The following is a 13,715-nucleotide window of genomic DNA, read 5'->3' on the forward strand; positions in this document are numbered from 1 at the left end:
TTCTGTCTCTGAGCTCTTCAGGCAGTTCCTTTGACCTCATGATTCTCATTTGCTCTGACATGCACTATGAGCTGTAAGGTCTTATATAGACAGGTGTGTGGCTTTCCTAATCAAGTCCAATCAGTATAATCAAACACAGCTGGACTCAAATGAAGGTGTAGAACCATCTCAAGGATGATCAGAAGAAATGGACAGCACCTGAGTTAAATATATGAGTGTCACAGCAAAGGGTCTGAATACTTAGGACCATGTGATATTTCAGTTTTTCTTTAATAAGTCTGCAAAAATGTCAACAATTCTGTGTTTTTCTGTCAATATGGGGTGCTGTGTGTACATTAATGAGGAAAAAAAATGAACTTGATTTTAGCAAATGGCTGCAATATAACAAAGAGTGAAAAATTTAAGGGGGTCTGAATACTTTCCGTACCCACTGTACATACTCAATCGGAACCTTTGGAATGCGAAAGCCGGAAAGAATTTGAGGTAACACACCCTCTTCCGGCCAACTCATCTGAACTCTGCTGTCAGTTCAAATGTGTCACTTTTTGTCAATCAGTCAAATAATCAATCGCTTCACTTTAAAATAGACCGAAGTTAAAGAGTGAAGACAACAGGCAAAATGGTGTTGCTGACGATGATCGTTCGTGTCGCCGACAGTCTGCCACTTGCTGCATCTATGCAAGAAGACGAGCAGGTATGAATGAACCCAACACAACAAACTGTAACATATGTTAAGTTAAAGTACACAACGTTTTTCTATGTAAGTGTGAGGGAGCTCATTTACACGTTTCCGAGTCTTTGTTTTGCCGTTGTGATTGTGTGGTAACTTACTTTTGCATAACACATTTGAGTTACTAACATCATGATCTCTACAGTCTGGGCGAGACTTACAGAAGTATCAGAGTCAAGCCAAGCAGCTTTGCCGAAAACTGAACGATCAGAGTCCTGCACGGTGCACTTTAGAGGCAGGAGCCATGGCCTTTCAGTAAGTAACGTTACTGACATTGACACCTCAGGTTGAACTGAACTAATAGACAGGATGTAAAACTGTAATTCTATTAAAGTTATATGGAAAAAAACAAATAGTCTTAGTTATGTGTTTTTGTTGAGTATCATATTTGATAAAACAGGCTTTTATGGTTCACATAGTGAAAATTGAGGGTTTGCATTTCAGTCATGGAATGCGAGGCCATATTGGAGATACTCAGATGTAAACAATAGCATGGATTGCACGGTTAATATACTACTGAATATGTTGTTCCGCTAATTTATGCTGACTAAACAATGGAAAAACTTGTGGAAACTGCTAAATCATATAGAGAAAGACACAATATTTTGACAAACCAAAGTTAATAGGTGGTAAAGATACGCACAAGCGTGTTGTTACCTACCTGACCAGAGTTAAAAAGAACAAACACAAATGTTGTCAAGATTCTTGCCTTGATAACCCTGGCTCAGTTTGGCCAACCACAAACGTTTTTGTTCCTTAGACAGTTTTTTGCACCCTTTTCCCTGATTTGTTATCACTTTTGGCAGTCTGTAATACTCCAAACAGCCCAAAACGTGATAATCAGCAAAATATACGAGTTTCGTTCAGTTCAGTGGCGTTGTTTATGATCAGTGCCATCAATGTGGCCGATTGATGACGTGTTGTGAAATCATGAAATGGAGCTCATACTCCTACACCTTGGTTTTAACCCAAACTCAGCAAAAATTTGTGATTAGGTGCGGTTGCTGATATTTATATTGCCAAAAGGTAAAATTTCTGATAGCTTGTAATGTAAATCACTGAGATACAGTAGGATTTATAGGGTTAATAATATATCTAAATGTTCAGTAACTAACATATGTGACCCTGTACCACAAAACCAGTCATGAGGGTCAATTTTTCCGAAATTGAGATTTATACATCATCTGAAAGCTGAATAAATAAGCTTTCCATTGATGTATGGTTTGTTAGGATAGGACAATATTTGGTCGAGATACAAATATTTGAATATGTGGAATCTGAGGGTGCAAAAAAATCTAAATATTGAGAAAATCACCTTTAAAGTTGCCCAAATGAAGTTCAGTATCCAAGTTAATGGATATTACTAATCAAAAATTAAGTTTTGATATATTTACAGTAGGAGTTTTACAAAATATCTTCATGGAACATGATTTTTACATAATTTCCTAATGATTTTTGGCATAAAAGGAAAAATCAATAATTTTGACCCATACAATGTGTTTTTGGCTATTGCTACAAATATACCCCAGAGACTTAAGACTGGTTTTGTGGTCCAGGGTCACATATTTATATACTGATAAATATGTTGATTTTCCCTGGCTATTTTGAGAATTTCTATTACTAATAAACTTATGTATATGATTATATTTAATAAATTAACTTTTAACTTAATAAAATTTTAGAAAACATGGTGGAAGAGCTCTTTTTTTTTTAATCAACCATCAATATATAATAATTTGATTCAAATTTTGGCATTAATATTCATTTCTATAAAGATGAACGCTATGGATATTTTGTATGTGAAAAAAAATCGTTAGTCAGTTTTGCGAAACATCAGACAATAAATATGCATTTTTTTTTATTAATTTGATTAATTGTGTTTATTTTTTATTTTTTGGATTGCAATTGAGTAAATTTTTTCTGTCACTGCAGTTAAAATTTCACTTCAGCATCCTGTTTGACATGTGGACTATTAAATTCTGATTCACTCATGCACATGAAAAGGGGAGAATTTTTAAACGGAACCGTGGGTATTAAGACTTGTATTGGTTAATATAACAAATTATGTCTCTTACTGAAATGTGTAGTAGAAAAGCCATGAAAGATTAACATTAATTAAAGAAAAATATATATCATTTACATATTTTGGACTGTGAATTGTTCCATTATTTCGACGATGTCAAATAGTTGCACTCGTTGAGCTACTGGCATACCTGTTGCTATTCTACCACAATACAACTTGAAAAATAATATACTGATACGATGAACCCAGCTACCGAAAGCGCTTACAGGTGAATATAAGCATAAGCTTAAACCAAATGCCATGCCATCGATTTTTTTCCCCATAAGGCATGTGGCGTCATGACAAGCATCTGCATGTTTACATCCTGCCAGGATGGCATCTAGCGGTCTTGTCTCTGCCATTTGTAAGCTCTTTCAGTAGCTGTGGTCGACTAAAAGCCTCAAAGACATCAGGGCTAAAGTGGACAGAACAAAGACGAGGGTCTTTAGGAAGTTTTATTCATCCACAGGCATCTCCCCATTCTTTTCTCCTCTTCTTTCATTAGGAAAGCACTGAAGACTTGCATTGCTTCTCTTGTTGCCCTTCAAATGAACATGACAACCAAAAGCCACACAGTGTGGCATAGTATCAGTATTTTATTTTCCGAGTTGTGTTGCGGTAAAAATAGCAACAGGCAATGCCAGGAGTGCAACCATTTAACATCATCGAAATAATGGCGCCCTCATAGTACAAAGTATGTACAAATAGATGTGGAGTCTTTCATGGGTTTTCTACTACATATTTCAGTAAGAGACATCATTTGTGTTCTATTAAGCCATACAAGTCTTAATACCTGGGGTTCCCTTTAAAAGACACTTTCTAAGCCCATCTTTTTTTTTCAGCTACGTCATTGAGAAAGGAGTGTGTTACTTGGCCTTATGTGAAGCTGGATTCCCCAAGAAACTGGCGTTTGCTTATCTGGAGGATCTGGAGGGAGAATTCAGTGAGCAGTATGGGACAAAGGTCCCTTCAGTGTCACGGCCATACTCTTTTATCGAATTTGGTGAGAAACATTTATATCAATGCAATTTGAAAGCACAATTCAACTCCTTCTGGGGATTAAATACACTATCATTCAGAGGTTTGCAGTCAGGAAGATGAGTTTATTTATAAATAAATGAATGCTTTTATTCAGCTAGGATGCATTAAATTGATCAAAAGTGACAGTAAAGCCTTGTATAATGCTACAAAAGATCTCTATTTAAAAAAATGCTGTCCTTTTGAACTTCCTGTTCATAAAAAAATAAAGTTTTATGGTTTCAACAAAAATATTAAGCAGCTCAGCTGTTTTTAGCATTGATAATAATAATCAGAATGTTTTTTAAGTGGCAAATCAGCATATTAGAATGATTTCTGAAGGATCATGTGACACTGAAGACTGGAGTAATGATGCTGAAAATTCAGCTTTGATCACACATAGTAGTATTTCACAGTATGACTGTTTTTTGTGTTTTTGATCAAAATGCAGCTAAATGCAGCCTTGGTGAACATAAGAGACTTCTTTTAAAGGAGAAGTCCACTTCCAGAACAACAATATACGAATAATCTACTCACCCCTTGTCATCCACAATGTTCATGTCTGTCTTTCTTCAGTCGTAAAGAAATTATGATTTTTGAGGAAAACATTACAGGATTTTTCTCCATAATATGGACTGATATGGTTTCCCATGATTTTGAACTCCCAAAATGCAGTTTAAATGCAGCTTCAAACGATCCCAGATGCGGTTGTAAACAATCCCAGCCAAGAAAGAAGGGTCTTATCTAGTGAAACAGTTGGTTATTTACATAAAACAATACAATTTAAATGCTTTGTAATGCCAAACGCTCGTCTTGTCTTACTCTCCCTGAACTCTGTGTATTCTGGCTCAAGACAGTTAGGGTATGTCGAAAAACTCCAATCGTATTTTCTCCGTCAACTTCAAAAATCATTTCAAAATCATCCTACATCGCTGCAGAAGTATTGACCCAGTCTTTGCACATGCAAAAAAGATCAAACACCCTTAACAAAAAAGGTAAAAGAGATAAGACGATTTTGAAGTTGAGGGAGAACATGAGATGGGAGTTTTTCGACATACCCTAACTGTCATGAACCAGAACAAAAACAGTCCAGGCATTATTTTTATGAAAATAACCGATTGCTTCGCTAGACCCTTCTTCCTTGGCTGGGATCGTTTGAAGCCGCATTTAAACTGCATTTTGGAAATTCAAACTCGGGGCACCATATCAGTCCATTCTATGGAGAAAAATGCTGAAATGTTTTCCTCAAAAAACATAATTTCTTTACGAAATTAAGAAAGAAAAACATGAACATCGTGGATGACAAGGGGGCGAGTAAGTTATTTGTAAATTGTTGTTCTGGAAACGGACTTCTCCTTTAAAAACTTGCATACCACAAACCTTTAAATGGTAGCGTATAAACAATTGTCTCACTAAGTAAAAAGGTCAGTCACATGGTTTACAATGTTAATCAAATGATTTTCAATTTGTTTCCAGACACATACATTCAGAAAACCAAAAAGTCTTACATCGACAGCAGAGCACGAAGAAATCTGGGCAGCATCAATACAGAGTTACACGATGTGCAAAGGATCATGGTTGCTAATATAGAGGAAGTGCTCCAGCGTGGAGAAGCGTTATCTGGTGAGTGAACACTTTTTGCAGCCAGTTTCAGACTTTTAATCTCAAGTATCAAAAAAAAAAAAAAAAAGATGTGTTTGTGTTATGTAGTATTCTCTCTGTTCTTTCTGCAGCCTTGGATTCAAAAGCAAGTAATCTGTCCAGCCTGTCAAAGAAGTACCGCAGCGATGCTAAGTATCTCAACACACGGTCCACCTACGCTAAAGTCGCTGCCGGCGCTGTGATTTTAATCACACTCATTGTTTATGTGCGTTTCTGGTGGCTGTAAATGTATGTGACAAATTTAAGCAGAAACTCAGGGCCTCACTCACAAAAATGGTTCAGACTCCAGAGAGTCTGTTCTGGCCTTAAGATTGTGTCTGAGACACTGAATGTAGTTGTCAATGACGTTTTGTCAAGTTGTCTTTTTACAGCAGCACCTTGCTTTATTTATAACATATATCAGTGGTTGGTGTTAATGATGTAGTTGTTGCCTTGTCTGTGTTCAGGATGTTGATAACAGAGCTATGCAAAGTATATGTGGAGTTTATTGGAAATTACATCTATATCTGGTGAAAAAATGTTGATGCAGCTTTCTTGGGACAGATTTTAAGTCCCCACTTTGTCAATATTTTTAATTTCTGATTTATATGTAAAATGTGAAAGTGCTTTTCTAGGAACAAAGTAAATTCAGACAATTGAATTGTAGTTGTTTAATGTTTACAATTATTAATGGCAAATACACAATAGTCACACACAATGCTTTCACTGACTTAACATGGTTCAAGGTGATAATTGGTCACTTTTGTTTAACAGTATAAATATATACATTTGTTTTTTGATGAATAACAAATGAACAGCTGCTCTTGATGCACTGACCATTTTTGGTTGAAATGTCCTGTTGTATTTGGAGATTTAGACCGTGAGGTCAAAGTCATCTCGCTAAAAAGAACAAAAACAAAATTGTCAATAAATAAGCAAGTAGTTCAAATGTGCTGTACAGCTATTTTTAATCATTTCTTAACAGCAAAAAAAAAAAAAAAAAAAAATTTTCTTTGTGCTTATGGTTACACTATATATAAAAATATCATTCTTTACATTTTAGAGAATTAAAAAAAAAAAAAAAAAAAAAAAAAAATCTGACTGTGATGTCAGACTATTAGACCACACAAGGAGAGATGAATTAAATATGAAAATATTTTCCTAAACTAACCCTTGTCATCCAAGATGTTCATGTCTTTATTTCTTCAGTCGATAAGAAATTGTTTTTTTTTTGAGGAAAACATTTCAGGATTTTTCTCCATATAATGGACTTCAATGGTGCCCCCAAGTTTGAACTTTCAAAATGCAGCTTCAAATGGCTCTAAATGATCCCAGCCAAGGAAAAAGGGTCTTATCTAGCGAAACGATTGCCCATTTTCAAAACAAATTGACAATTTCAATAAGTTTTTTACCTCAAATTCTCGTCTTGTCTCGTCTCTGCGATGCGCATGTGTAGTCTGTGTAATTCTGGTCAATACAGTTAGGGTATGTTGAAAAACTCCTGTCTCGTTTTCTTCTTCAACATCAAAACACATCACTGTTCTACCTTTTTTTTTTTTTTTGTAAAGGCAGTTTGATCTTTGCATGTTCACTTTGTAAACACTGGGTCGGTACTTCTGCAGTAATGCAGGATAATTTTGAAGTTGGAGGAGAAAACGAGATGGGAGTTTTTAGACATACCCTAACTGTATTGACCATATTGAACCAGAGGTTAAAAATTATATAAATTGTCAATTTGTTTAAAAAACAGCCAATCGTTTCGCTAGATAAGACCCTTCTCCCCTGGCTGGGATCGTTTAGAGCCATTTGAAGCTGCATTTAAACTGCATTATGGAAGTTCAAACTTAGGGGCACCATTGAAGACCATTATGGAGATAATTTCTGATTTTTTTTCCTCAGGAAACATAATTTCTTATTAACTGAAGAAAGAAAGACACAAACATCTTGGATGACAAGGGGGTGAATAAATTATCTGTAAACTTTTGTTCTGGAAGTGTGCTTCTCCTTTAAGAGGTCAGTTTTTGTTTTTTTTAAAGAAATTGTTTTTTTAATTCAACAAGGACACATTTTTAAGAAACACTTATGATGTTACAAATTTATTGTTTAAATAAATTATTTAACTAAATTTTCCTCATCACAAAATAATCCTTCTCCAAATAACATGAAGCAGCTCAGCTGTTTTAGGAAATGTTTCTCGAGCAGCAAATCAGAATATTAGAATGTTTTCTAAAGGATCATGTGACACTGGAGTAATGATGCTGAAAATTCAGCTTTGCATTAATAATAATTTACATTTTATAACATATTTAGATAGAAAACAGTTATTTTAAATTGCAATAATATTTCACAATATTACTGTTTCACTCTTTTTTTTTTTAATCAAATAAATGCAGCCTTGATGAGCATTGAGATTTAAAAAAAAAAAAAAAAAAACACAAACTTTTGTACAGTAATGTATAAAATCTACAGGATGATGTTCATAATATACTTTGACATACCTCCTCATTGTAGTTCATGACATGTTGTTTGATCTTCGATGAATCCACCCATGTGACAAAGTCTTCCATACTCCTGTAACAGTGTTGCACAATAATAATTTCAGTTGCCACAGATTCATTTAAATGTTTAAATATTAAAATTAATGTGTTTATTTTGAGGTTTTGAGGGTTTTCATAACTAACCTTGTTACAAGAAAAGCAGGATCGGTGACAATCTCAGGCCCAACACGAATATCTGTTGCTCAGTCAAGAAATGGTTTCATTGTGCAAATTTAAATAAGAGCTTAATATATATATATATATATATATACACATACATATATATACACATACATACATATATACATATATATATATATATATATATATATATATATATATATATATATATATATATACATATATATATATATATATATATATACACACACACACACACACACACACACTTTTTAACCTCAAATGCTGGTTGTCTAGCTCTGCGATGCGCATGCGTACTGTGTAATCTGGGTCAATACAGTTAGGGTATGTCGAAAAACTCCCATCTCCCATTTTTCCCTCCAACTTCAAAATCGTCTTACATCACTGTTTTACCTTTTTTTGTAAAGGGCTTTTAATCTTCTCTGCATGTTCACTTTGTAAACACTGAGTCGATACTACTGCAGTGATGTAGGACAATTTTGACGTTGGAGGAGAAAATAAGATGGGAGTTCGACAGCCTAATCTGTGTACTGACCCGGATTACACAGAGTTTGCATGTGCATTGCAGAACTAGACAAAATGAGCATTTGAGGTTAAAAGCTTTTTATGTAATTTTAGAAAATGACCAATCGTTTCGCTAGATAAGACCCTTCTTCCTCAGCTGGGATTGTTTGGAGCCCTTCGAAGCTGCACTGAAACTGTATTTTGGACGTTCAAACTTGTGAGCACCATTAACGTCGACTATATGGAGAAAAATCCTGAGTGAAATCCTGATGTTTTCCTCAAAAAACAATTTCTTTACAACTGAAGAAAGAAAGACATTAACATCTTTGATGAAAACATTATCTGTATATTATCTGTAAATAAAATAAAATAAAATTTTATTTAAAAAAAAAAAAAGCACACCCTCAGGGAATTCATGATGTAGATGAATTTGTTTTTTTTCCAAAGGAACAAATTTGAAAAAACATGCATTATTTCATTTGTTTACCAATGGATCCTCTACAGTGAATGGGTGCCATCAGAATGAGAGTCCAAACAGCTAATAAAAACATCACAATCATCAATTAACATCTTGTGAAGCAAAAAGCTGCATGTTTGTAAGAACCAAATTCATCATTAAGACTTCAAACCATTGCTCCTTGCCAAAAATATGATCCATAATCACTCTTCCTCCAGTGAAAAAGTCGCCATTTAAAAATTTAAAACAGTTCTAAATAAATATTTTGGTGGATTTTGATGTGAGAGGATAACATGTGATGGACTTTTTCACAGGAGAAAGCATTATTATGGATTATGGTTTAAATTTAAAATGCAAAACAATGAATTTCTTCTGGGTTTCTTACAAACGCACAGCTTTTCACTTCTCAAGATGTTAAAAGGAAAAGGAAAGTAAAGGACATGACGTGAGGCCAAGTATGGTGACCTATACTCTGAATTTGTGCTCTGCATTTAACCCATCCAAGTGCACACACACAGTAGTGAGTAGTGAACAAACAGGCACCCGGGGAGTAGTATTGAGGGTGGAGAGAGTGCTGGTTATTCACTCCCTCCACCTTCAATCCCTGGAACAAAGTCATCTACATCTCGGATGACCTGAGGGTAAGTAAACGTCTTCAAAAATCATTTTTGGTTGAACTACTCAGAAATCAAGTAAATTCAGAGATCAAGTAAATCTAATTATACAAATTACAGCAAGCCAATAAATTCAGTTGTCAATTAAAAGTTGATGCAGATAATATATACACTGTGTGCAGAATTATTAGGCATGTTGATATTCTGGTCATATTTTTTTTCCAAACACATTTTACCAATTCCAAACCACATCAGTCTTAATAACTACTGTTAATTTTGTATTTGATAATTTATATGTGATATATAATTGTCCGTGAAGGCTGGAAGTGAAAAACTCCTTATATTCAGGTGTGCATAATTATTAGGCATGTTTTCTTTTACAGATAAAATGAGCCAAAAAAGAGATTTAACCCAGACTGAAAAGTCCAAATTATTAAATGCCCATGAGAAGAATGCAATACTAATGCATTACAAGAATTTGCAAAGTTAATTGGACAGAGAAATGCTTGTTGAGTCTGCATGGTCAGAAAAAACAGGTGGAGAAGAAAAGACGCATGTTAACTGCAAAAGAATTAGGAATTCAGGTGAAGAATTAGGTGTGACACCATCAGGAACCATTTAGTCTCCAGCACCACCATTTTCCAGAACTGCAACCTACCTGGAGTCTTCAGAAGTGCAATGTGTCAGGTTCTCAGAGACTTTGCTTGGTAAAAAATCCTAAAAAATGCCCCTGACTTAACAAGAATAACAAGCTGACGTGTTGTGAAATACATGAAGACAGTTATTTTTTTTATAAGCTTTCTAGACAGATACGTTGAGAGTGATTCTTGAAGGACAAGCATCACATTCTCTTGTACCTCTGATTCAAGAATTTATCTTCCAAAATCTGGCAGTACGTTTTGGGAGTTCATGTTTAGTCTCCTATCCTGGAAAGTCTGACTTGCAGAGATGGACTAATTCCTAATTCTTTTGCAGTTAACATGCATCTTTTCTTCTCCACCTGTTTTTTCTGACCATGCAGACTCAACAAGCATTTCACCGTCCAATGGTCAAGCCTTAACCTTGCAAATTCTTGTAATGCATTAGTATTGCATTCTTCTCATGGGCATTTAATAATTTGGACTTTTCAGTCTGGGTTAAATCTCTTTTTTGGCTCATTTTATCTGTAAAAGAAAACATGCCTAATAATTATGCACACCTGAATATAAGGAGTTTTTCACTTCCAGCCTTCACGGACAGTTATACAGTGAGGTCAATAAGTATTTGATCACCCTGTGATTTTGCAAGTTCTCTTACTTAGAAATCATGGAGGGGTCTACAATTTTCAGCATAGGTGCATTTCCACTGTGAGAGACAGAATCTAAAAACAAAAATCCGGAAATCACATTGTATGATTTTTTAACAATTTATTTGTGAATTACTGTGTCAAATAAGTATTTGATCACTTGCTTATCAGCCAGATTTCTGACCCTCAAAGACCTGTTATTTAGCTTTTAAATAGTCCAGCTACACTCTGCTAATGATTCTAAATTAGTAGCACCTGTTTGAGGTCGTTAGCTGTCATAAAGACACCCGTGCACCCCACAATCAGCCAAAGTCTAAGTAGCAACATGGGCAAAACCAAAGAGCTGTCAAAAGACACAAGAGACAAAATTGTAGACCTTCACAAAGCTGGAAAGGGCTACGGGGCAATTGCCAAGCAGCTTGGTGAAAAAGAACAACTGTTGGAGCAATTGTCAGAAAATGGAAGAGGCTAATGATGACTGTCAATGTCCCTCGGACTGGGGCCCCACGGAAGATCTCTCCTCGTGGGGTATCAATGATGCTAAGAATGGTGAAGAATCAGCCCAGAACTACACGGGAGGAGCTGGTCAATGCCGTGAAGAGAGCTGGGACCATCGTTTCCAAGGCTACTATCAGTAATACACTAAGACATCATGGTTTAAAATCTTGCATCGCACGGAAGGTTCCCCTGCTTAAGTCAGCCCATGTCCAGGCCCGTCTGAAGTTTGCCAGGGACCATCTGGATGATCCAGAGGAGTCATGGGAGAAAGTCCTGTGGTCAGATGAGACCAAAATAGAACTTTTTGGTCTTAACTCCATTCGCTGTGTTTGGAGGAAAAAGAATGATGAGTATCATCCCAATAATACCATACCTACAGTGAAGCATGGGGCTGGAAGCATCATGCTCTGGGGGTGTTTTTCTGCACAGGGGACAGGACGACTGCACTGTATTAAGGAGAGGATGAACGGGGCCATGTATTGTGACATATTGGGAAAAAACCTCCTTCCCTCAGTCAGAGCATTAAAGATGGGTCGTGGCTGGGTCTTCCAACATGACAATGACCCAAAGCACACAGCCAGGAAAACCAAAGAGTGGCTCCGTAAGAAGCATATCAAAGTTCTGGAGTGGCCTAGCCAGTCTCCAGACCTAAATCCAATAGAAAATCTTTGGAGGGAGCTGAAACTCCATGTTGCTCAGCGACAGCCCCGACACCTGACAGATCTAGAGAAGATCTGTATGGAGGAGTGGGCCAAAATCCCTCCTGCAGTGTGTGCAAACCTGGTGAAGAACTACAGGAACCGTTTGACCTCTGTAATTGTTAACAAAGGCTTCTGTACCAAATATTAAAAATTTTTTGACTCAAGTGATCAAATACTTATTTGACACAGTAATTCACAAATAAATTGTTAAAAAATCATACAATGTGATTTCCGGATTTTTGTTTTTAGATTCTGTCTCTCACAGTGGAAATGCACCTATGCTGAAAATTGTAGACCCCTCCATGATTTCTAAGTAAGAGAACTTGCAAAATCACAGGGTGATCAAATACTTATTGACCTCACTGTATATCACTTACAAATGATTAAATACAAAATTAATAGTAGTTATTAAGATTGTTGTGGTTTGGAATTGGTAAATGTGCTTGGGAAAAAAATATGACCAGATTATCAACATGCCTAATAATTAGGCACACAGTGTACATATTATACAGCATAATATGTGTGTGTACGGTTCAGCGCGATTTATGATGAAGGATACGGCCCTGCTCAATGAAGGTTGTGGCAGTCTTTAGGCTCTGAGCCATACGTAGTTTCAGCATGATTGTGGGAAGCCGTCTCCTGCGGATAATGACAGTCAGAAAAACCAGTACACAAAAGGAACAAAAAAAAATTTCTTTCAACTTGTTCAGCAAGTTACCTGCAGAATGCAGACGCACAGACTTCATTCGCAAGGGAGAGGTTCTGTTTGGTGGGGATCAAACCGACACTGTAACTAAAAAAAAATAAAAAATTTTTTTAAAAAAAAAAAACACTCGATTTTTATATATGACTGCAGCTCATGTGCCTACAAATCATCTAGAAGTTCCCAAACTTACAGTTTTTCCAAGAAAAGAGCTGTACTTTGAGCTCTGAAACCATCCTTTTCGTCCAAGTCGCGTATTTTCTGTGCCAATTCTCTGATATTTCGACTAAGTTTGTTGTATCTACGGAGAGATCATAAACGTATTGATTCATAAGTCGTGTTTTGCCCGAAGACAGCTACTATTATTTACTTCCTCTAAAATATGAATGAACACCAACATCAAAGAAAGACATTTTAGCTTAAAACGAATATATATACTAAAATAGTATGTACATATATTCCATCTATTATTATTAACAGTGATTTTCTTTACTCACTTGGTGTAATCTTCCCTCTTCTCAATATGGTATTTTCTCAACACTTTAACCTCGTGTAAATTGTTGTCAACCTCCCAGTTAATAAAATCTACTTTCTTCAAGAGCTTCTGCTCGTGGTATTTCAATTTACGAACCATTTTGCGAATAAAACCGACTAGACTTATCAAAACGCGTGTTATTTTTCTCTAGTTATCATGCTCTTTACACGCGTGCTTTTCATTCACGGTGTTTTCTGTAAGGAATGTTCGGCTGTTGAACTCGACGCTGCCGCCCAATGTTCAGGAGGAGAAAGACAACAACATTAATA

The 13,715-nt window shown here is 35.8% G+C and overlaps 2 protein-coding genes across 2 annotated transcripts; one reads left to right on the forward strand and one right to left on the reverse strand.

Annotated features, from left to right (window-relative positions):
• The first annotated feature begins 482 nt into the window (after window positions 1-482).
• sec22ba (SEC22 homolog B, vesicle trafficking protein a) lies at window positions 483-6,111 on the forward strand. The gene is made up of 5 exons (XM_051094231.1): window positions 483-694; window positions 876-985; window positions 3,635-3,795; window positions 5,286-5,432; window positions 5,543-6,111. The coding sequence occupies exons 1-5, from the start codon at window positions 620-622 to the stop codon at window positions 5,695-5,697; spliced, it is 648 nt and encodes a 215-aa protein (XP_050950188.1). The 5' UTR covers window positions 483-619; the 3' UTR covers window positions 5,698-6,111.
• imp3 (IMP U3 small nucleolar ribonucleoprotein 3) lies at window positions 6,107-13,665 on the reverse strand. Its single transcript, XM_051094245.1, has 7 exons — window positions 13,409-13,665; window positions 13,105-13,212; window positions 12,927-13,001; window positions 12,768-12,847; window positions 8,132-8,183; window positions 7,949-8,021; window positions 6,107-6,350 (listed from the first exon to the last, which is right to left on the reverse strand). Exons 1-7 carry the CDS (start codon window positions 13,543-13,545, stop codon window positions 6,324-6,326), a joined length of 552 nt encoding a protein of 183 aa, XP_050950202.1. The 5' UTR covers window positions 13,546-13,665; the 3' UTR covers window positions 6,107-6,323.
• Between the last annotated feature and the right edge of the window lie 50 nt (window positions 13,666-13,715).

The sequence above is a fragment of the Labeo rohita genome, chromosome 2 (assembly GCF_022985175.1).
Source record: "Labeo rohita strain BAU-BD-2019 chromosome 2, IGBB_LRoh.1.0, whole genome shotgun sequence".
Lineage (NCBI taxonomy): Eukaryota > Metazoa > Chordata > Actinopteri > Cypriniformes > Cyprinidae > Labeo > Labeo rohita.